A 25,635-nucleotide genomic window follows, 5' to 3' on the forward strand; every position below is an offset into this window, starting at 1 on the left:
CCATTCTCAGTGGAGCCATTAACACCTTCACCGACTCCCTTCCCGCGAATGGCGTTCTTCGAGTCAAACCACCACCCATCGCAGACGAAGAGCTCGAGTTGCCGCGAGAACCGCGAGTGACTCTAGCGCAGCTTCGTTCTGGATATTGTAGCAGGTTAAACTCCTACTTATCCAGAATAGACCCAGACATACCCAATGTATGTCCTGCATGCAACGAGTCTCTGCATGACACTGACCACCTCTTTGCATGCCCTACCAACCCCACTCATCTAACACCCTTTTCCCTTTGGTCCGACCCCGTCGAAACAGCACGTTTCCTGGGTCTCCCGTTAGATGACTCGATGACAACACATATAACCCTTACCATCCTAACGGGGATTGATAACCGTTAAAACAACAACAACAACAACATATGTATAAAGAGATTTTATTAATTGAACTATTTTTCATAAAAATCTGGTTTTACTCTATATACTTTGTTTAAAATTCTTAATTTATTCTTTAAGATCTATGTCGTTCCCCTGAAAGTAATCCCCCTTAGCCCTAATACATTTGTGCCAACGTTTTTTCCAATCCTCGAAACAGTTGTTTAAGTCAATTTCCAGAATAACCTTCAAGGTGCGTAGCGATTCACGTTTAATGTTTTTGAATCTACTCAAAATGGTTTCCCCGGAAGGGTCGTTTGAGTTTGCTGAATAGACAGAAGTCATATCGAGCTAAATCCGGCGAATACGATGGTTGTGGCACGATATTATTATACGAATTGCTTCACGCAAACGAGGTAGAACAGTCAAATATTATTCCTTGTTGCAAGTTTGGCCGGTAGGAAGGAATTCGGAGTGCACCACACCTCGATAATCAAAGAAAACTGTCAACATAATCTTGGTTTTTGACCTGCTTTGACTGTTTTTTTCGGCCTCAGCTCACTTTTGTACATGATATTCGGCTGATTGATCGTCTGTTGACGGGTCGTAAACAATTTAGTGATTTTGGAACCAATCGTGCTTTCACTTTATTGAAAAATGAACTTTGCTGCGGGTAAAGAGCTCACGCGACCTCTTAAAATTTACAATAGGCCGGAAGAACCTTGCTAAGCTACTAGTAGTGGACAAACCTTTACTGAGCTGGTCCGAGGCCCAACCAACTATCTAGTAGGGAATCCTAAGAAGCCAACGGAGCTGCTACCGCTTACCATTCTGCAGCTTGTGAGACTGAAATAACTAGCCTACCACGTTCACCCAGATCGATGCCTGAGATAAGAAGTCTAGACATATGTATCTTCATTAGTCTTGAGCGTACAGTCATTAAGTTCATTGCTACTGTCGTTGCCCTATTATCATAGTGGATAGTCACCACACTGAAGGAGTATGCGCTCCGCAGCAATAGATCTACTGCTACCGCTTGGAAGACGCTGCAGAAATTCTACAACTAGAGTTGAAGAATAGTTCTCGGCAATGTACACCTCTATTAAACATCTCCGCAAGCTTCGATTCATCCCTTTCTTTCATTGAGTTCTTCTCTCGCATGCCTCACTCGAAGGTATGTATGCGGTTATAAAAAGGACCAATGCTAGGTTCGGATTCCATATTTTATAGTGAAATCAAAGTATCCGAGAATTTCGAATGCCCAGCCTCGCAGTCATCTAAGTACACAGCTTCTCGCAGTCAGATAGCAGCTTTCGTGGCCAAACATCCAAACATTTTCCGGCTATGTCCATGGTTACTATATATGGTACAACGAGGCATTGAGGGCCGCAGTTCATGTGGTTTGTAGTGCATCACAAATACTGATGAGAGCCACCAGCAAACTAGCAAACATTAGACACAATACAAGAGATAAAAGATGTTTAGAGAGCATAAAGGAAAAAAATATTATAATAGCCTGCCACCTGTAGTTTGCTGGTATTATCTCGCTGGAGCATCTTTGGTTTTTTGCGCTGCTATCTTAAAATTCTAGCACCAAATTTTTGCTTACAATCGAGAGAGTGGAAAGTTGTTATTTTGAACCAGTCTCGGCTAAAAGTTATTTCAAACATACAGACACAACTCACATACATACATATTTAAAGAGATGTTTTCAGGCCCATAGTTTTTTTGAAACAATTGACTGACTAAATACCGCAAAACTGTTAAAAGTAAGTACAACAAATATTTAAAGTTGATAAGAATAATATTTTTTATCTTAATTCATTTGTGTCATTCAACAGTTTACCGTGCAAATTATGAAAGAAAACGTTTGAGTTTATTACAGTTGAAACGTGAGATTTTCAAAAGCATAGAAGCTGTCAGCTTAGATAAACTTGTTTGTGTGACTCACGCCCCAAAGGAACGGAACTCTACGGAGCCGTATGTATCTCGTGCAAACAAACAGACGCTGCAGTATAAGTAATACATACATACTCGTATAAATAAATACATATTACTGGCGTAAAAAATAAATAAAAATCAAATGGCAAACGGCAAATTAGATAATGTGCGACAAGGAATACAAAATATTCGAAAATCTGGAGCGTGGGTGGGAAAGGTGAAGGCGAAAGGACTGATGCGGCCTTAATTAAATTGAGCACAAAATTTGTGTGCGTCTTAAGCAGGAAAGTATATATCTGTAAAGCGATAAGCTGCACACTTAGAAAAAGTAAATTCAAGCATATTAAAGCAGAACAAGCAGCAGACGACCGGCTTTGTGATAAGCCGACTGTTCATTGAATAATGTTATGTATTATTTGGGTTACGGTTAGTTGAATATCTAAATAAAAGAAATTTGGAAATTCAGACGCCGCAAACTATAAATAGTGGTAGCTTATGGAATAAAAAAAAATTAAAAATTAATAATATTTTCATTCCTATATTTATATAATTACCTATTTTTCTAAAATCCTTGACAAAAATTATATTGAACTATACTCATAATTGGTTTTTGATATACTATAATTCACTGAATGATCTGATACAGCTTTCTTCGGGCTTCCAATGGACTCGCGCTGTTATTACTGATGCTATGTCTTCCGCATAGCCGATTAAATATGATTTGTCTGGCATTTCAAGTTTTAGTATTCCGTCATAATTAGTGTTTCACAGGTCTGGGTATAAAATGAACCCTTGAGCTGCTACTGGCGTAACTTCTATTTGTCGTGATCCCCCTCTAGTCTGGTAGAGCAGTTTTCTGTTATTAAGATAGCTCTACACCACAGTATTGAGTTTATCGAGAATTCTAAATTTTTTTTTCTAAAGCGTCGATCATGTTCGCCCATCTCGCGGTATTGAAAGCGTTTCGAACGTCTAAAGTCGCCAACAGAACTATTCGCTTGTATTTGGGGCATCTACGCTGTGCGACTTCTACACTTTCAGCGCCTAGAGTTCTACCTTCCTGGGTCTAAAACCGTGCTGTCTGGGGAGAGTCCGCCAGCTTCATTGATAGCCGCTTCGAGTCTAGCTTTAAGTAGTCTTTCATAGAGATGACAATGTGATGATGGCAAGCTGGAATCCCCTTTTCACTTGCTGTTTAAGACAACTCGTTGCTTCCAAATTTCAGTAAATATTCCAGCTACGAGGTGGCCGTTGTACTTGTTTAAGAGTAGTGCCGCTCATTCTGCAGCGATTGTTTTAAGTTTATCTGCTGAGATCCCGCCCGGGTCGGGCGATTTGTTAGTTTTGAGCTTGCCAGTGGGCAGTTGCAGTTCCTCGAGGGTGAACTGGGGGATTTCTGAAAGTTTTATAGTCTGTTCTGGTTCACTGACTCTTTTTTCGTACGTGTGAACGAGTGCGTTTACGATGCCATTCATTTTGGCAGCGTTGGATCCAGCTCCGAGTTTCTTCATAACTATTTTATACCCGAGTCCCCAGGGATTTTTATTAACATCCTTGTGTAGTTGCTTTTATTCTTCTTTTTTGCTTGCATAGATTGCATGCTTAAGCTCCTTTTTTTGCAGCTTTATAACGCTCGGCTTCTTAGGGTGCTGCTCCTCTGCTCTTAGATCTCGTGTATAATATGCGAAAATGAAGACATGTCCTACTTAATTTTTTCTGTATGAAGTCTTGGGCATTCATTTGTGGCAGGCTCGGGTTATATTAAGCATAGTGTGCTCTACAATTTTCCTGATAGTTTTGGGAGAGCTACTAAGCGGGGTCTGCGCGTCTATTTCCGAAATTAATTTCGTAGTGTTCAATTTCGAAACGTTCCATTTTCGTGTTCCCGTATTTTTCCTTTTCTGTGTGCCGTTTGTTTCGTTGTCTATCATGACAGATATATACTGATGATCACTGCCAGTGTAGTCTTTTAGGACCCTCCATCTTTTAATTGATCCTGATCCAATAACAGCTAATTATTGTGAGAAGGTTACATCAGGTCCATATGAAACTGTTGCAATTGCCTTTACCTATAATGTTGGCGTTACTTCCTGGGGGTAGCCATATAGCGGTGGTTGAACTGCTATCTGCTAGCCAGATTCTGCTCTCTTTCTTTTTATATGGCTCGCTTATGATGATTAGATCGTCCAACACATTTAGGAGAGTAGAGCGTCAGCAATATTGTATTTATGCATGTTGACCTGTAGAATATTTTTTTTTTTTTGTGATAATTCCATTTTACGGAACTTGAGATATGGTCAACTTTCTCGTGTTTGCTTCTCCGCAGAGGAAGCAGAACATATTGCTTAGATCTGACCCCTATAGCGTATAGCTGTAGTACAAACTGTCTAATCAAACTTAAATCCAAATTTGATAAGGTACCTTTGCGAAACTTGGCACAGATTAGCATCCAGAACTGCACTACAATCTCCGTACAAATTGTACAGATCGGTCTTCTATAGGAAACAACTACCATACAAACTGTCCCATCCAAATCAAGTTCATTATAGTGCACCTGTGAAGGGTATTATAGCATCGGTGCTGCCGAAATTTAATGTTAATGTTTTTTCTGTTTTTTTTTTCTTTTTTGTTTCTTTACAAAAAGTTGTCGCATTTCTTCAAAATATGGGTGAGTTATCAAGCTGCTTTCATATCTGGCGCTGCACGTTCATGAAAAGATATTCATATATATTTGTATATATGCACATATCTACTATGAAACATCCACAATTTCATTATCATCACTTTTCAGTTTTTTACTTAATCTGTTTTCAAATAATTTGCCATGATAAATTTTTAATTAAAACCTTCAGACTCACTCATAGCAACAAAAGCAACAACAGCGTCTACTTATATCATATATTATTTAATAAATAAAATATGAGTTAAGCTATGCATTCATAATTATAATTATAATAAAAAAGATAATTGTGGAATTAGAAATAGAATGATTAAATGTTTACACCTACAATGTTAGTTTTTGCACAATTTCCGTCACCGGCTACCGTGTGGTTGAGTTCATGCAACTTTGATAAACATAATTTCAAATACATAAATACAAACACATAATATATATATACATAACACTCACACATACCTTTGTATTTAATTTGCATATAAAAAATGTTTATTGCTGTTGTAGCCGGTCGATTATTGTTTCGCAGCGATGACACTAAGGAGCAATAAACTGATATTGGCAATTCTTACTTCTGCAGCTAGATAATGCCTTAAGGTCTGACATGCATTTCATATTTATTATTTCATGCCTAACCGCCATTCACTATTCAACTAACTACAACAATAGTGATTATAAGCATATAATACGCATAGCATTGTGTGGCGTTGGGCTAATTGAATGCGCGCCACCTTGTTGTTGTTGCCTGCCTAATTTGGTATGTGGGTTGGTAAAAAACGTTCGCAAAACGTGTCGCTGAAAATTAAAAACAACAAGCAAACTTCTATACATGCTTTTTGTTGTACATACATATGTAGATATGTGTATTTACAATGCGCAAAGATATGGTCTTTGAAGATATGCTTGGGCGTATACGTAATCAGTAGGAGGAAACTCATGAAGAGCGAACTTTCTTATGTCCCGTTTCAACTTTTGGTGTTATTATATGAAAAGTATAAATATTTGTGCTGTTCTTAAATCCAAAAAAGAGTAAAAATTTACATATTATGATTTAACTGTGAGATATGATGTTGCGTCTTTCTTGAGAGCGCTGCCATCCATCACCAAAAATGACAATGTCAATAAAATATTTAATTAATTTTTTCAATTAAATTTTGTAAATATTAGCTAATTAAAATTAATTGAAATTTATCTGATTCATTTTTTGTGTAATTAAACGATCTACTTATACTAAATGACGTACAAAATTGGAATTTTCGGGGCACGAGCGATATGTACACGGTTTGTCCGGAACCCTTTGTTTGAACCAATCGTTACAATTCTTTAAAAACTTTCAAAATAGGCTCCTTCTGCGTCGATACAGCGCTGCCTGTCCGATTTCCAAGCATTCAAGGCTTGTCCGGTCTCAAAATGCTTGCCTTTCATTGGCCTTTTCAGGCAAGGAAACAAAGAAAAAAGTCCACATCTGGGTTGTAGGGTGGCTGCGGAAGCGTTAGGAAAACTTGGCTTTGACGGTTTGTCATGGAGGAACAAATTCATGGTGGACGATGTCTTTGATGTCAAAAAAGACAATGGCATCGTTTTCACTTTGGATTTTCTCATTCTTCCGGTCTTCATCAGCGACCTCTTCCTGGCCCTCCAAAAAAATGTCCATAAAAGAACTTGATTTTGATCGATTAGTTTTTGTGGCAGCTATAAGCTATAGTAGACCTTGTTGGCTCGGACAATATTACAAAGACCTGATTTTGAACGTTCAGTTTGTACGGCTTTTTGCTATACCTAAGGAAACTAGCTAAATAGTAGTTTTTTTTTGATAATTTAAATATAAATTTTCGCACGAAAATTGGTAAAATATTCTTAAAAAAATATTAGTCAAACACAACTAGACAAAAAAAACTGATATTTTTGAAAAATTTTCAGTTAGAAATAAAAGTTCCCAATAATTTCTTGATAACAATATTACGATATAGAAAGTTCTTATAATTTTAACTTAACACATTTTTTTAATAGATGGCAACTCTAAAAATATCAAAGATAGAAAAAATTCTTAAGCCTATTTATCTGTAGTTTAGTGTCTTTATCATAATATTACTTAATTTAATAATTCAATTTTGCAAAAAAAAAAATGTAAAAAGGTGGCAATCCTTTATAAAAAACTCGGCCGAAAGTCTTAATATTAAATTTAATATCTTTATTGTAATGGTTCGTTAGTTCAGTTTCAACAAGAGTCGCACTTTTTGATTGTACATACCCCCCAGAGGGCAGGGGTTAGAATTTGCCCGGGGTAAGGTATGCCTGTCGTAAGAGGCCACTAAAATCCATTATACTATACACTATGTCTGTTATTTGGCTTATCTCGAAATTTCAGCACACTTTCTCAGAAAAAGTACTACAACACTCAGCTTGTACTGATATTATAGACTTTGATGAGATTTCTTCTAATGAAAAAACATTTCAAGTTCAAGCTACAATTGTCACCAGTCATTGAGTTGGATGGGTGCTAAACTGGAAGTAACAAAAGCTACAAGGTCTGACCGGAGCTTTCAATCTGGTACCACGGGGAGCACTCAACCCTTGGAGTTCGCTCCAATCTGCTCATTTGGTTTGGAACTTTGCGAGTTGGAGTGGCTGTGGTTTAAACCTAAAGGCGTGGAAGACCAATTTAAACCAAATAACACTTTCAAAAAGCATGATCTATGTGCTTTTAAACATCGTGGGGTAAGACCCTCGACGGCAGGAAAAAAACAACATAAAAACACATCGACTGTTTGCGATTATATTGATACTTCGGTTGTCTACAAGAGAAGCTTTTCTTTTTTCAACCCTTTTTCACGTTTTCTTTAAACTTTATGGCGTTCGAAAACATTTTTGCCCAACACGAGAAAAGTGTTTGAATATCAGTATAAAGTTTTCCATATTTCTTCCATTTTAAAATTAATTTTCCTTGATTATTAGTACAATGCTTGTCACGCCCATTATAATAAAACTAAATTTAATAAAAATATTTTACTCACACTTACTTTATTCGCTAAAATATCAATATATTTTATTGAATGTAATTTTACAAAGGTGGCAACTTTCCATAAAAATATTTTCAAGTTCTTGTAATACATTTCTCTGGTTTCTAATGATTTGTTTTTGTATAATTATTTAAAGAAGAAGATCTACAATAGTTAAACGATTTTAAATACAGTAACAGTGTTGTTTTGCTTGGAGTCTCTATTTGGCGCCACCATGTGCGCTGGCGCGCTGTTCTTAACTCGGCTATAACCATGTAAGCGGTTTCTACTCCAGTAAAGAAGAAGAACAGCGCTGCATTTGAAATTATTTTGCAATAAACTCAAAATCCACTGACTTATCACATGCTCCTCGTAATAATACATATAATTGATTTCTTGGCTTTTCCCGCTACATGGTTATTTGGCAATGTGCAGTAGAGCCGCTTGTACTTCAAATTTAATTAAAACGATATTTGATTAAATATTTATTTTGGTTATGAAAAACTTTTGCGAAATATCCCAAATTGTTACATTTGACATACTTATGTATACATAAATAAGTACATACATATATTTGTTGAATGCCCGTTATCATTCTGTTCTATGGTATGGTATTATGCTCATTCCAAAACTCAGAAAATAATATTACAGTAGTTGAAATTTTATACATGCACACATACCTACATATGGGGCAAATCGACCACTTTTGAACCGACCCCTTTAGATTTTGCTGAAACTTATCCATCCTTTTCTACCCTTTGAAAAACATTTTTGAGAATTTTTTCAAAATTTTTTGTCCAACTTCAAAAAAGTTATGAATTTTTCAAAAAAATGGCTTATTATTTTCAAATAGCCATAACTTTTGTAGAAATTGACTTTTGGGGACCTTTTTTTTTTAAATTTTTGTTTTTGAATGAACTTTTCGAAAAAATACACGAAAAAACTTAACACGATCAATTATATAAAATAATCGTTTTTTTAAGTAAAATCGTCATTTTTTGGAGAATATTAAAAACTGTGAACAACCATACGAGTTTAGGTGTAGCACTCCACAGCCAATTTGCCGGCGGATCAACAGCTACACAGCACCGGTATGGCCGTCTGGATGTAGTGGAATGCAGATGAAGAAGCTTCAAAGTGCCAGAACACTGTACTCCGTACGATCACAGGATTAATCTAGAAATTCTCTCCAAGCCGTTTCTGTTAGGATACTTTCGTATAAATCACTCTGCTTAGAGCGGGGTGGCATCCCAGGAGCATCAATTGATCATTCATATCAGATTATGGACGTAGTGGACTTACGATAAGCACTGAACATCGTTCACTGTGTATTAATTTTAGTATTAACGTCTTCAACGACTTCCTTTTGGTGAATGTCCTACTTGCCACCACCCATTGTAGACGAAGATCTCGAGTTGAATCCCACTCATCTAACACTTCAATGGTCCAAACCCAACAAAACTGCATGTTTTGTGATTCTCCGACTAGATGATTTCGATAACAACTAACTGTTGCCTAGCCAAGTAAACCGGGTGTAGATAATCAGTACAACAACAACAATATTATAGGAAATATTGTATTATATACCAGAACGAAAACATTTAACTTACTAGTGTACTCATATAAGTCTTTGAATACAGCGATTTTAATATCAGTCAATTCTGGCCAACACGAATTCGCAATGCTTTTAAGTTTGCTCTGCCTAACTACTTTTCAAGACACCCCATTTTTGAATTGAGCATATTGTTTTAATTTGAAATACGGTGTGCCTTTTAACTATTATGCCAACCGCTTCAAATTTACCAATAGATATTATTTATGAGAGATGCTTTTATGCGGGAAATATACTCCAAGGCTCGGTAATATCTGTCGAGGAGATTTGATTTTGAATGTTTTCAGTTTAGAGATCCGCAAACACATGTATATTTTTCTGAACTATTAAGGGAAAAGTGTGAAGTAAAAAGAGAAAGAATTTTTCATAAACTTAACTAGATCTCCGACATTTCCTACCGCATGTCGTAAAAGGTATATACATACATACGTCAAGTCGCATCATGAAAGAAATATATCTGAGAACATCGTCTCACACCTGCACTTGAGCACCTAAGTACATACCTACATACACACATACAAATATACGAGTACAATGTATGGTATCTGCCACCTTATCAGTAAGTGAGAGTATCTTAAAACAATAAAAAAACGGTAAATACAGCAATATGGAGTGCGACATATACACGTACGTGTCTCAGTGTGTGATCATTGCTTGTATTTGTTTTGTTTTTTTAATATTATTTCATGCTACCAACATTGCTATTCGGTAGATCGGTATTTCAAGCGCTACCAAGCAACGCTCCAGTTCAAATAGAAGTCGGTTACCGTAGCGAAAAGACGTTAAAAAGTAGCGGTTGCGGCACAAACACACGAGTGAACTCGAAAACGGGCGCACGCGTTGCTCAACTCGAAAATACGAAAATTAAACAACTCAAAACTCGATCGTTTCGGCAGTGAGTTTGTCCGTTAGCATAGCGGCTGCAATTGCTAGCTATTGCTGAGGCGAATCGATTGCTGCTGCAATTCGATTATTGTGCGTGAGCCGGTCAAACACACATACATATACACGCAAGCAGAAGTGTTTCTAATTGATGGATTTTTTTTGCTAAAAAAACGACATATACAAATAAACATATTTTACACCTGTTCAAAGCATAAGTGAGGTATTGAACTTGAAACGTAATAAGCGTTGAAAACGTTAGGTCGGAGGCGTGGAAAAAAACGGCGGCGAAAATTTTGCAAAATTGTTTAGTGCATTTAAAATATTTAAAAACTATAATATTTTGATGAAAAAATATTTAAAAAAAATAATTTATTAAAAAATAAAAAATATATACATATATAAATAAACTAAAAAAACAAAATTTAATAAACAAAAAACTAATTGATTAAAAATTGGAAAATATGTTATTAATTAAAGGTAACAATAATTAAAAAATAGTAAGAACAATAAATAAACAGGAAAATTATTGAAAAATTTGCAAATAATTAAAAAATATTACCTTTCCATTAAACACCGACATTAAAACAGCGAAAGATTAAAAAAGAATTGTTAGCCAAATTAAATAAAAAAATAAAAAAGATTAAAGAAATTAAAAAATAAAATTAAATTGTAATTATTAAAATTAATAAACAAAATTAATTTAATAACTTAAAAAAGAATTAGTTTTCAAAAACATAAGAAAATTAAAAAATTAATTAAATAATAAAAATTATTGAAAAATTTACGAATAATTAGAAAAAGATTACTTTTCCAATTAATACAGTCAATCAAACAACGAAATTAAAAAAAAAATAACCAAATTTATAAAAAAATAAATAAAAAATAGTTAAAGAAATTAAGTACATAAATTAAAAAATTTCTAGTAGTAATTAATAAAACCTATAAATTTAAAAAAAATAAAAAAACACTTTTCAAACACACAAAAAAGTTCGAAACTTAATTGTAACTGTTAAATTAATTAACAAAAATAATAAAAAAATTTAAAAAAATTACTTGAAAAAAGCAACAACAACAAACAAAAAATAGTATAAAATTGTTTAAATTAATAAACAAAATTTATTTTAAAAAATTAGTTTTCAAAAACATAAAAAAATTCAAAATTAAATGTAACTTTTAAAATTAAATTTAAAAACTTAATTAAAAAAAGTAAAACAAAATAATAACAGTTTAAAAAAATTAGTAGAAAAAATTTCGTTGAAAAAATTAAGCAAAGCAACAACAAAAATAAATTGTAGAAAATTTTAATCGAAAAAGTTCAGCAAAGTAACAACAACAAGTAAAAATTTTTAGAAAAAATTTAATTGAAAAACTTCAACAAAGCAACAACAACAAACACACACAACATGCGGAATATACACTTTCACATCGTGACCAAAGTGCTGCTGCTCAGCTTTATTTTCACCACCACACAGCTATCGTCAACGTAAGTTTATCTGCAAAGCGTGAACGCTTGTTTCTACGTAAAAATTACTCATAAAGTAATAAGCGTTGTCTCCGAATTTGTTTTCCTATTTTTCATGTTACTGTTTTATCGAAATTGTTTACGGTTTATTTTTTGTTTTTTTTTTTTCGAAAATACTTTTGAGTGCATTTAAAAATATTGCAAGCAACTTTTGTTTAGTTTGACAAAACACGCCTAATTACCGATAATGTTACGTCCGTATGCTGCTAACGAGATTCGCAGCGCCTTGAACTAGAATTTGTGACGCGTTGCTATTTTATATTTGCTAAAACGAATGCGTTTGCGCAAAAACAAAAGAAAATATAGAAAAGTAAAAAAAAAAACAAAAAAAAAATATAGAACAGCAAAAATAAATAGAAAATAGAAACAATAAAAATATAGGTGCACAAACAGTAATGTATGTATTTACTCAGCTGACTGTGTGAACTCATGTAACATGTTTTTGTTTTTGTTTAATTTTTTGTACTTTTTCTGTTGTCTGCTAACATGCTGACTGCGTTAGAAACCGGTACTTATATGTACACACATGCTTACATGTAAATTGATAATGAAATCTCTATTGAAAGCTTGTACTAGCGGCAAATTGTCACTCATACGCACTGGCGTGTACCAACAAACATTAGCGAGACGCCGCTACTCGTTAATTGAAGGTCGAGTTAACCTCAAATAAACGCTTGCGACGGCGAAAAAAATTGAAAGTGCGTCAAAAATGCGTTAAGTGAAGTTGTAAAATGCAATTTTTACACACATGTTCCTTATTTATGTTTCTGATTTTTTTTTTGTGCGCGCATAAAACTTGTATTTTTCGTTATTGGAACTTGTATTCGGTCAAATAGCGCGTGGTGGGTGTTGTATTTGCGCGTAATAAATTAATTTATCAAAATGTTAAAGTGCAAGTGTAGTGTGTATGAACCTTTTTGTGCATTAAATTGTATTAGAGACGGGAGTTGAACGATTTATGTGCTAAAGTAATCCTCAAGGCACCGCAAAGGCTGATGGGGCTAAAATAATTGTTGGAAAAAAAGTTTTGCAAAACTTTTGCAGCCAACTTGTTTATTAAAAATTGGTATTGTGTTAAAATTTTGTGCACTATTTATGGTATATTCAATTGAAAATCAATACTGTTTTATAGTTTGAACTCAACAGAATGCGCTCACTGCTTTAACTTTAACTACTATGACAATGATAACTATTTAATAATTCTAAGAGTATATGATAGCAGTTATCTTAAAGTTGATGAGATTTCCACTTAAGCGCATATAATTTACTTAGCATTGCGACCTTAAAATTTTAATGCCTTCAATGTGATTGTTCCAAAGAGTAGCAACATGTGATTTCTAAGCGCATAACTTCTCTAATAATATCAATTAATCATTGATTGATTTTACTTTTAGTAGGAAATCCGCTGATAACAAAGCATTTATGTATATAACTATATACATAAATACCTTATAAAAAATTTTATGCTAATAATAAAAACAATAAAAGTGATCCACTAATTCTATGAAGCCAGTCAGATATATGCAGCCGAAACGGACGGTACTTTACCAGGTCAAATATAATGAAGACAGCTGAATTCTTCAAAACTACTTGCGGTCTTTATTGACACTAGTTCTGGTCGATTACAAGCGTCAAAAACTTTCCTAAACCTCGAATACTATTACTGTAAACTGTTTATATTGTGATGCTATCTAAGAACCAAGACATTTTTCGATGTCGTCTTGTAAGTGGAACTGCTTCTGACTCAGATCACGTATCATCGAACGAAACAAGTAACTAATAACACTGGGGAACAATGTGAAACAAAATTTTTGTTGCTTTCGATTTTACAGCTGTTTTGGAGTTATTTAGGCATGTTAAATTCAAATCCGAAGTCAGTTTTCTTCTATCACGTCAAGTTTTTTTGCTACAGCTTATAGTAATGAGACCACTTCCTGCAGTGTGCTGCATAGATCATAAAACGGGGTACGCTCTTCTATAGACGGAAGTTTAATTTTTTTTATTTGGAATAAGTGAATATCGCTGTAGGAGAATAGCAGCAGGTTCATGCTTGTGACGACAATCGTCTAGACGGTAGTTGGGACATGTATGAACCTGTCGTTGGTGACCTACGGCGTCATTCTCTTCTTCCCATACGAGCAAGTTCAGTTTCAGTTTGAAAAGATAAAGGCTGGTGTATTTAATGGTCCACAGATTCGGCAACTCGTTAAAGATGAACATTCAGTCAGTGATGAGCAGGGAGAGCGTTTCCACCAAGACCTGCAAACCATGGAGGCTCGGTATCAGGGAAGATGGGATAAGCACATGATGGCTGACTATCGTTGGAGCATCAAGCGAGGTTGTCCACAAACTGAACACTCCAGAAAGAGTTATAAGAGAAAATTTTTACCGTAATATTGATGTCCGGGTTTGAGAAAACCATGTTATCCATTCTACAATGACAATTGCGTTTTACAAAAAAATGTGATTTAATAGCATTTGTTCAAATTAAATTACCATTTGTGAACAGTATATTCAGTATAATTTTTCATCTTTACTTTGTTTCGTAAGGATATTTTATATGACTATTGGGAGAAAGAGGGTATTCTGTAGCTTAAAAAGTTGATGTGCTAGACAAAAAACGAGGTTATTTTTGGATTCAGAGGCCAAAAGTGACTCAAAAACAAGTATTAAATCGAAGTCAACAAAAATTGTGTTCCCCAGTGTAATCGGACAGTGCAATATCTGGATGAGGTAGGAATTGCCATGTTAGCGTTTTCAGGTAGGTTTTACCGGGTTTGGAAACGTGAGGCCAAGCGCTGTAATGCAGCAAAATAAGTTTTTTTGCTTTTAATCATTTTTGGCGCATGTAGTCGCTTTGAAATTGCTTGGCGGTTAACTGTCAATACTGAAGCAAGCTCTTCATCCATTTGATATGGATTCTCATCGTCTCCAATTCACCGTCTCCTTCCTTCACGCGGACGGTCATTAATATCGAAATCGCCATCTTTGAAGCGAGCAACGAAACCAATAACGCATTTTATTAGACTTGGGCAGCATCTCCGTAAACTTTTTGGAGTTTCCGATACGCTTCAGTCACCGATTTCTTTGACTAAAAACAGGAAATCCACACTCTCCGCAAATCATGAATATTTAGCAAAAAATCGGAGCAATGAACGAAGACACTAATGTGGAAACGCAGTTTCTTTTTCAAAGGTCTGAGTTAAATTTATCACGTTTTGGGTATATAAAAATCGATCACCGCTAACTGCTGGAGCCATCTATTGAAAAACAGCAGGAACTTAGTTGTCCAACTAATAGTTTGTAAGAATTGCTTGTGGTCAGTACTTAAGGCTTGAAATTGGTTGCTGAGGATAGAACAAACTATAGAAACGTTAAAAATTCCAACAAAATATAGAAATCTACATATTTAATGACTTTAATGAGATATTTGATTCGAAGATTTGAGAACATCGCGCCTTGTTCTGGCGTTAGAAAATACAAGCCCAAGCCGTCCAAGTATGGATAGTAATGAATCCTAATACGTATTGTTTTTCGGTTCAATCTGGCAGATTTGAATATTTTTTTGTCCTTTTGTTGGCACTATAGCAATGACAGGACATCAATATTCAAAAATTGTCAAGTGGAAATTTGTCAAAACGGACATTGACTACAATAATATATAATATGTTGCCTATCCACCTTGTGGTCTCCAGATTTCGCAATACAAATCATATTTCCAACAGCAGATCACCTCAAGAGTACATTTCTGGGTGCTCAAAGTTAACTAAGAGGTGCCAGGTGGGTCTATCTCTCAATAAACAGAAAATCTTTTATCATAAAGTAGTCTAAAGAATTTTATAAAGTTAATTTTATTCTAATTAGATCAATAGACAGATCTGACACAAAAATGTTATTCGAAATATGCAGAGTCACAGTGATGCAATTCAATGGATTAGAATGCTAATTGTAGACTCATACAGTTTAAACCCTTGTGGTTTTCATTGCAAGAAGCGACTAATTGGAGTTAACTCAGGACCACCGAAACTCTTATATATCGAAAGAATTAAGAAAATAAATAGAAACCCCAAACAATCTTTAACATAATTACTGTTGTTATTTAATAATTTTTTGTTGCGATGGGTATAAATATGCACTAATGTTAAGAAGCTTAAGGCAATTACTAAGAATTGATGAGGATATTAAGCGCTATTAGTGCAGGGATTTCAGATATGATATGATAATTTTACATCACACATATTTGTTAATGTAATTTGTGAGAGTATAGGCGGGTGTGAGAGTAAAGCGGTAGTGAAGCAGTGACAGCAATTGGCTAGTGTACTTACGTTGGAAGTAAAATTACATTCTCTTTGATTGTTAATCCCTAAAATAGACATGTAGGCGGTAAAATAAATAGTTAGGTTAAGTCATAGGGTTTATTCACAACCGGTGGATCTTTTTTAATTAAAAATTTGATAATTTGAAGAAAAAATAACTTTTATGTGATGTAAAAATGAAAAATGTAAAAAAAGTTAAGTGAATTCTGTTTTTTTTTTGGTGAAATCATTAACAATACTAAATTATTGATATACAAGAAGGAAACGTTAACTTCGGCTACAAAAAAGCCGAATAATGCTCTTCACAGATGCATCTCCTAAAGCATAGAAGTGTACATCTTTCTCTCGATTTTGAGTTCAGTTCGTAAAACAGCAATATGCTACATTATATATATGTCCGATATCAGTGTTCCAACAAAGAAGCGGCTCCTTCTAAAGGGCGATCCATTTCGAGGTCCTCAACGTTTTTAAGAGGGTATTCTCATGTAATCACTTTGAAAAATCAATTTTTTATTATATTTTGACAGTAAAACCTGTTGAAAACATGAGGTGAATTCAGACCGAAATTCATAGTATTTGATAAGTTCTCATAGCTCATAGTTGCCGACATTTCGTAAGTGACTGTCTACCAGGCGCCATGACTTTAAACGCATTTTTCTCGAATCATCATTTTCTGAAACTGTCATGGTCCTAAATAAAAGTATTCAACCGATTGCTTTAAAATTTACATATGTTCTTCTACTCATTTATAGTTATCGTCCCTACCAGAATTGTTTATTTTCGAAAATATTTTAATTTTTTTTAACGATTTTTAAAAAATTAAAATGATTGAATTTTGTTGTCGCATAAAAAAGTTTCCTAAAAAATGGTAAAATGTATGCGTTCACATGAGAGTACCCCCTTAAAGAAAAAATACAGAGACTTAAAATTTAATGGGGAATGTTTATTATTATTTGAAAGGAAATTCTTTGGTTTTTATTTTTTCAAGACTATTCCTTTCAAATGTTGGCCCTGGGTACGTCTCGGATGCCCATCCGTTGAGTTCAACTCTCGGTGACTCGTTCAAGCATTTATACTGATAACTGGCTAATGACATGCGTGATGTTTTGCCCCTAAGCCTGAACCGTTGACGGATTGTCTGCATAGACTTTAGACGTTACATATCGCCACAAGAAAAAGTCTAGCGGTGTGACATCACACGATCTTGGTGGCCAATCGACCTGCCCAAAACATGAAATTATTTGCTCATTCCATAAGTCAGTCCTAGTTGCTGCAAACGACGTCATATAGACTCTCCACGGTCTTCGTGTACACTCTCAGCTACGGCTGCTATATGTTCTTCACTGCATGCTGGACGTGGTCTATTCGGTCGAATATTATACAATAACCGTCTCAGGATGGGTGATGATGTTGCGAATAGTGCGCTCAGTAGGCCGATTATGTTGACCATAAGTTGAGTGAAGCGCGCGAAACACATTCTTACAGAACATGAATTTTCGTAATAAAGTTGAACGATTTGTAAACGTTGTTCAGGTGTAAGACTTCCTATCATAAACAAGTACCTCTACTTGGATCACTTGTATATAAAATAAAAGTATATAATCTCATTAATCGAAGTGTGAGCCCCTTAAAATATACTAAATTTATGTTGTTGTTGTTGGAGCGGCAGAATTCTGCCGTGTTGACATTCCTTGGCCGGATAGAAATCCGGGTCCGCACCGGTTACGTGTTGTGTACAATTTTGTTATTTTTTTTCTTTCCAAACAAGCACAATAACCACATCTTAGTCAAAGTTAAAGTGAAACTATTCGGAGCATTTTCGAAATCTGCCTTTTGCTCATAATAGAGAGCTATTAAAATATTCAGAGCACACTTCTATGTGCTTAAGCGTACATTTATTGGGTTCGCTTGCAAAGTTTTGCAAATATGCAACGGTAAACAACATGTTCTACCCAGAAAATGTTTTCATATGCAAATTGCATGGTGTGTTAATAAGAAGTGTCAATTTCGCTGATATAAAAGAGATCAACCGTGACGAACTTACCGTTGTTTGAGTTCAGTTGACAAATGTCGTGCTGTGCAAATATTTATTGAAATGTGCAAATAAAAAATACGCGCCAATAAGCAAATAAACATACGTACAAACATACAGATATACCCACATATGTGCACTTGTATGTATACCCTATATTCATAATTACTTGAATTTGCATTTTATTGAAGAAATGGGTAGTACATATGTATGTATGTAGACTTCAGATGAGTTTAAAAATATCATAAAGAGGTAAAATACTAGAAGAAAGTATGTCTACAGCTGAGGAAGACCAAACTAACAAACACGTTTTGGAAAACATAAACAACAACAAAGAAATATTTAATTCATGAATTTTCTCGAAATGCGTTATGGGTCCATTATGATAGTGAAGTTAATTCCATTTGCGTGATTTTCTATAAAATTAACGAAAAACAAGTAAGGAAGAGCTAAGTTCGGATACAGCCGAACATTTCATACTCCTGAAACTTGAATGGAATCGAAGCCAGGGAAGTAGCTTCAGGTGTAAAACGTCAACCAAAGGATCGGAATGCAAGCAATTTTATATATACACATAATCTATATAACTCATACACTGACCGACATATTCTTCATAAGGTTTGTTAGAAAAACGAACATCATTATATGCAGTATATGGGGTTTGGAGCAGTATCAACCCGATTTTATCTATTAACTATTAGCATGCCACATACCAAAATATTCTCTGGGTTTTATTAAGGTACCTCACATACAATAACCAATCATATGGAGTGAAGTCAGCCGGATGTTCGAAAATCATGATTTAGTTAAATGGAGTCTAGTATGAGTTTTCACCCGATTTTATTCATTCTAAGCACAAATATGCACCGTTATAACACGCTATCTTAATTTTATTAAGATAACCCACATATTGGTCGATATATGCGGTATAAAGTCACACGGCTGTTCGAAAATCTGTAAATTAGGTATGAGCCCCCACATTTGTGGGAAGTACTGACCCCAAACAAATCCATTTGTAGTATACAGACATACTACCACTCAGGAAAGGATTCTAAATTTCAATTATAAATCTTATACATTGACCAATATTTTCGGTAAAAAGTCAACTATTGCCGCTGTTGTCAAAATATTCAGTCGGGGCTTGAACAGTTTTTGTTGGATTTGGGCAATTTTTGGCCATAAGATGGCTCTAAAGACATTATTCTTACATATTTGCATCCCGTTATATTAATTGCTTTTTGATTTTTACACTCGAAAGGAAAGAATCGGTTGGAATTTAAAATTGTGTTATATGGGAAGTAAGCGTGGCTGTAAGCCGATTTCGCTCATTTTCATACCATAACATAAAAGTGTCAGAGGAATGCCACATGCCAACTTTGGTTGAAATCGGTCGAGTGGATTTCGAGATATGTAATTTCATCTAAAAGTGGACAGTGCCACACCCATCATTAAAATTTTACCCCGGCTCCGATGATGCACTGCTATACCGTATCGGGGGTAAAACTTAATGTCTCTGGCGCATTTATTTATCGATGTGTCGCGTTTTAAAGAGTTCCGTTATATAAGGAGTGAGCGGGGTTATCATCCCATTTCATCCATTTTTACACTGTCGGTAAGAGTTCTTATAATATTTGCGCTAGGTGAATTTGGTTGTTGTAGCTTAAGTGGTTTAAGAGATATAGACATTAAACTAGTTAGAGGGACACGCCCACTTTTTCAAATTTTTTTTACCCGGAGGTGCCCCTTGCTACCGCGATCCCCTGTGCCAAATTAGAGTTCTATATCTTTATTTAGTGCTTAGTTATGGCATTTTATAGGTTCTCGGTTGATGGGGATTTGTGGGCGTGGCAGTGATCCGTCTACGCCCATCTAGGAACTTGATTTTTTTTTGTACTAAGGAGCCTGTATACCAAGTTTCATCAAAATATCTCAATAAGAGATATACTCAAGTTACAGCATGCACGGACGGACGGACAGACAGACAGATTTCAACTGTTCTCGTCATCCTGATAATTTATATATAGTATATATAACCCGATATCTATTTCGTTTAGTTTCTGGTGATACGTACAACCGTCAGCTGATTCTAGTTATGACTATTATACTCTGCAGCAACATGTTGCAAGAGTGTAAAAACAACAACAACAACAAAAATATAATGCTTATAAAAAATTATTTGTGCAACTTTTAAGGCATAATCCCTCTTGTTTTTTCAACCGCTGGAAAATTAAATAATATTTTGCTAACCTTCGCTGCCTGAAAGGACAATTTAAATTATTTTTAGTTTTACACTCACAGTTATTTAAAGAAAAATAAAAACAGTAAATAAATAAAAAAAATTATTTTTAATTATTTCGGCTATAGCCCTATATTCTGCTGCCGCGTGTTATAAAAGCGAAATATTTTGTCAGCTAAGCACTTATCGCTGCTCATTGTTTGCTCAATATGCAACACAACGTTTTGTATAAATATTTTCCATTAATTTGTGCATAAGCATCCCGCAATTATTTACTATTGGATTTTCGAAGCTCATTACTGTCATTGTGTTTTCTTTGAAAAATAACAAAAATTCAGTTTTTTAAAGCGTTTTTAAATGCTTTCGTAATCAACTGTGCACACACATACACATACACTTGCATACTTACATATATTCTATGGCGGTTTGTTTACTCATTGGCGGCACTTTTATTAGAATAGGCACACATACACATACATACATATACATATGTATATGAACATGTATGTTATATAAGAAGGTGCTTAATTACAAAATAGTGCAAACTTTGAAGAAAATTAATTTTCTATACGGAAATAAGAATGAGAACAGCTGTTGTTGTGTTGCTTGCCAAAGGATTGCCGGTGCAAAGGCAGAAGTAGCTAACTTGTGGCATTCTCGTGTTTACACACTGAACAGTGTATCTGAGTTTGCCACAAAGTTCGTAATGCCCAGTAAAAAAACAACGTTGGATGCCCTATAGAGTATATATATACATTAGGGTGATTCAAAAAAAAAAATTTTTTTTTCAATTGGTACTCGCAAAAATAGGTTCCTAGACACCTCTAAGAAAGCCTCTCCAAATATGAGTTTTTAATTGTAACGGGAAGGTCCTCCGCCTAACGGTTTTCTATTTTTTCTTATTATCAGATAGAAAAATTTATATCTCGCTTCCAACTACTTGAAAAAATATCTTGTTAATTAGATTTAGTAGGAAATTGAATGCTCTAAAATATGGTCTCTTATGATTTTTTCGTAAACCCAACCGTTTAAAAGATATTAACGGTTGAAATTTGACTATTTTTGGAAAAATTTTTTATTTCTTATTAATTTTATAACTCAATGAAAAAAAATTATTATGAATGATGAAACTTATAGGCTTTCTTAAGAGGTGTCTAGGAACCTATTTTTCAGAGTACCAAATGAAAAAAAAAATTTTTTTTTTGATCCACCTTAATATGCATTGATGTTTGACGATGAATATCTCGTAAACGCTTAACTTAATCGAAATATCATAGTAGACCATTTTTATAGAGCAGTAAATTTCCTACAAAACTATGTTCTTTTCTCTAACGTGTGATCCAAGTAGAAAGAAGTATTTTTCCAATGGTTTTTTTTTGCCAGATCACGCGGAAGTCGTGTTAAGTTGTCATGTTAGGTTAGGTCAGTATTACTTGGCATTTCATCGTGGAAAGACTTACACCTGAACGTCGTTAACAAATCGTTCAAATTTATTACGAAAATTCACGTTCTGTAAAGAATGTATTTCGCGCGCTTCACTCAACTTATGGTCAACATAATCGGCCTACTGAGCGTACTATTCGCAACACTATCACCCATCTTGAGACCCAGCATTCATTATCGGATAATAGTCGATCAAATATACCACATACAGCTCGCAGTTATGAAAATATCGCAGCCGTAGCTGAGAGGGTATACGAAGACCGTGTAGAGTCGATTCGGCGCCGTTCGCCGTAAGTCGGACTACCGAAAGACTACCGATTGAAAGACTTTGCGCATTTTATGTCGAGATCTTAAATTGAATTGTTGAACAGCTTCGACGTCATATTCATAAACTCACATCTCGAATCCAGTAATGATGTGTTATATGAATCTAGGGTCCTCAACTACATTCTTAAGCTTTTATTTTGACGTCCAATTGGACTCGTTTTTGCAAAAGCTTCAGGTATTTTGGTATGAGTCTAGCAATGACTCGTTTCATATCCAAAATATTAGCGAAAATGTGCCGAGTCGATCCGTTAACGCTATATAAAAGAGCAAAATACTTTGTTAGTTAAGTTGTTAGCCTTCATTATCCCTTCTCTGAATCGTCAAGATCCCCTTATAATAAATTAATAAAAATATCTTTCCTTCTTGCCCTTCTCCAGAGCGTCGCAAGCTGCCGAAGTGGAGGAAGACTGCCCGCCCATCTCGAACGCTACAAACTTACAACAAACACAACTAATCCAGCGGTTAACGCATGTATGCCGTTATGATCGCCTAGAACGGCCAATCGGTGAGTTTTCAAAGAAAAGTATTCGTAAAAACTGCCAAATAAATAAATACTCGTACTTAATTGTAGAATATGGCATGAATGGTGAACGTTTGCCCGTTACCGTTAAGGCGCGCATCTACGTGTACTTTTTGCAAAATCTAAATTCCGACTTGTTGCAATTCAAAATGCACGCGTTGCTGCAGCTAAGCTTCAACGACAGTCGTCTGGCTTACAAAGAGTTGAAGCGACACGACAACATCATCGGACAGAAACATTTGAGCGAACGCCTGTGGCTGCCGCACATCTTCTTCGCCAACGAACGTGACTCCAGCATTTTGGGTACGGATGAGAAGGATGTTTTGACCTCGATATCGCCGGAAGGACGGGTCGTCATTTCGCAGCGCTTGCAGGCAACGCTCTATTGTTACATGAACTTCAAGAAGTTTCCGTTCGATGAGCAATTCTGTTCAACCGTGTTGGAGAGTTGTAAGTTGAAGAGAGAAAGAGAGCGAGTAGCTTCTTGTGAGTGTAAATGTGAATGAAATATATGTATTTTTGCAGGGATGTACAACAAGACGGAAATGGTGCTCAAATGGGAGCCTTACTCGCCGATTTCGTTCGATCCGGAAATGCACCTAACCGAATATAATATGCAAGGCTTTTGGTATAATGAAACGATTGTCAACTCGGATGGTATTAATTTGCGACATGGATCTTTCGGTGAGTGGAGTCTTGTTGGGTCTTTAAAGCTTCAGTTAAATTCGGGTTATTGGGTCTTTGAAATCACACCGATTTTTAATAAGATTGTTAGGGGCTTATGATATTCATTATGTAATCACAATGTAATCATATGTAATTTTATTATTATTCTCTATTATTTTTGCAGTTGGCAATTATAGTTCTCTCAGTTTTACGGTACATCTTAGCCGTGAAACCGGTTTCTATTTGCTGGACTATTTCTTGCCCTCAATGATGATCGTTGCAATTTCGTGGGTTTCATTTTGGTTGCAGGCCGATCAATCTCCTCCTCGTATAATGTTAGGTAAGTGAAACAAAATATTAATATAAATTTTGTACGTAAATTAATTTAAAAAAAAGTTGCCTACCTTTAGGCGCCAATGAGAAGAAAGTTGAACTATGAATATAAAGGTTCAGACCCTGTAAAATTCTCTTCATATATCATATTGCCCAGATACATTTTACCCGGACATTTATTTTCGCAAATGTTGCCTACATTTAGGAATCTAGGAAATGGAGATTAGTCCAAGAACCTAAAGCCGGTTTTAACTTTTATTAATTATTGAAATTTAGTTACAAGACAGCAGCAAAATTAATATTTTGACAGAAAATCTAGTAAAAAATTGTTGCCTACCTTTAGGCGTCATAGAAAATAAATTTGATCTTTGAATATAAAGATTCACAGCTCTCCAAATATTATTACCTATAAAATCAATATTTTCACCAAAAACTAGTTTCTGAAAATATTGCCTACATTTAGGAGCCATGGGAAAGAATGTTAGACTGTGATACTTAAGGTTCAGACCAAATACTTTTAACTTAAAATTTTCACTTTCTATTCTTCTCTTGCAGGTACCAGCACTATGTTATCATTCATAACGTTGTCCTCATCCCAAACGAAAACCTTACCCAAAGTTAGTTACATAAAAGTGTCTGAAATTTGGTTTCTCGGCTGCACATTCTTCATCTTCGGCAGTTTGGTGGAATTTGCCTTTGTCAATACGATTTGGCGACGCAAAGAGAATGTTGAATTGAAGAAAGTGAACAGTAAATACATAGTGAAGGCCTCACTAACACCGCGTCCAACCAGACGCGATATAAATAAGAATAATCTGTCGCGCACGCGCTCCTGCTCCAGTCTCGATAATATAACATCCAGCACGGAAAGCGTATTGAAGGGTAATTCCAATCCGGGTTACAACAATTACCTAACTGTACATGTAAGTTAATGCGCCCAAGTAGTTGCGATTGAAAAGTAACTGTAAAATTACATATTTTCAGAATCTACCGATTATCACCACCGAGTGCGCAGACACTGCGTCCGTGACGAGTGAGCGCAATAGCAACGGTACGGATCATGTCATTAATATCGATAAAACTGGAACGTACGGCATGAACGATAAGGAGAAGGAGGCAAATCCTGATCATACAACATTTACAACAATGACACCACAAGAGATCGCCATGTGGATCGATCGGCGTTCACGTTTCCTATTTCCGGTTATGTTTTTGGCCTTCAATGCGCTCTACTGGACATTTGTCTACTGCTTTTGACACAATCCAAACGAGCATGCATACGCACACATACACGCATATTTTTATAAGAACATTGTAGTATTATTTAGCAAATAACATATATAAATACCAAATAATATTTTTAAGCTAGCGTTTTATATAAGCAAATACAAGTATTTATATATTATGTATGTGTACATACATACATACATATAATATGTACATATGTAACTAACTCTGTAGATAAACCGATAATATACTTTATATATGTAAACGTCCATAAGGTCTCATCCAACGTTCGCCAATGCAACATTTAGCTATGCCTTTGCCTGCAAAACTAGTCACTAAGTCAGCTAAAACACACACACATATTCACACTTAAATACATATGTGCATAGTTGCATATGTATGTATATATTTATAAGTTTCATTCATTTGTACTTAATTGCATGAAGGCATTCAACAAAATCTTCCACTTTATATTTATATGTGTATACAAATGTATGTAAATACATAAATACAAACATATGTACATAAATGCATATG

At 35.0% G+C, this 25,635-nt stretch overlaps 1 protein-coding gene and 1 long non-coding RNA gene across 3 annotated transcripts in view; one reads left to right on the forward strand and one right to left on the reverse strand.

Moving 5' to 3' along the window:
- The window catches only part of LOC126762209 (uncharacterized), a 200,662-nt gene that overhangs the window by 170,395 nt on the left and 4,632 nt on the right, over nucleotides 1-25,635 (reverse strand). The window lies entirely within an intron of this gene.
- Nucleotides 11,695-25,557, forward strand: LOC126762204 (pH-sensitive chloride channel 2). The gene is made up of 7 exons (XM_050478771.1): nucleotides 11,695-11,959; nucleotides 22,730-22,857; nucleotides 22,924-23,322; nucleotides 23,398-23,556; nucleotides 23,723-23,878; nucleotides 24,427-24,794; nucleotides 24,856-25,557. The coding sequence occupies exons 1-7, from the start codon at nucleotides 11,880-11,882 to the stop codon at nucleotides 25,126-25,128; spliced, it is 1,563 nt and encodes a 520-aa protein (XP_050334728.1). The 5' UTR covers nucleotides 11,695-11,879; the 3' UTR covers nucleotides 25,129-25,557.

Source organism: Bactrocera neohumeralis, chromosome 6, assembly GCF_024586455.1.
Source record: "Bactrocera neohumeralis isolate Rockhampton chromosome 6, APGP_CSIRO_Bneo_wtdbg2-racon-allhic-juicebox.fasta_v2, whole genome shotgun sequence".
In the NCBI taxonomy this organism is placed as follows: domain Eukaryota; kingdom Metazoa; phylum Arthropoda; class Insecta; order Diptera; family Tephritidae; genus Bactrocera; species Bactrocera neohumeralis.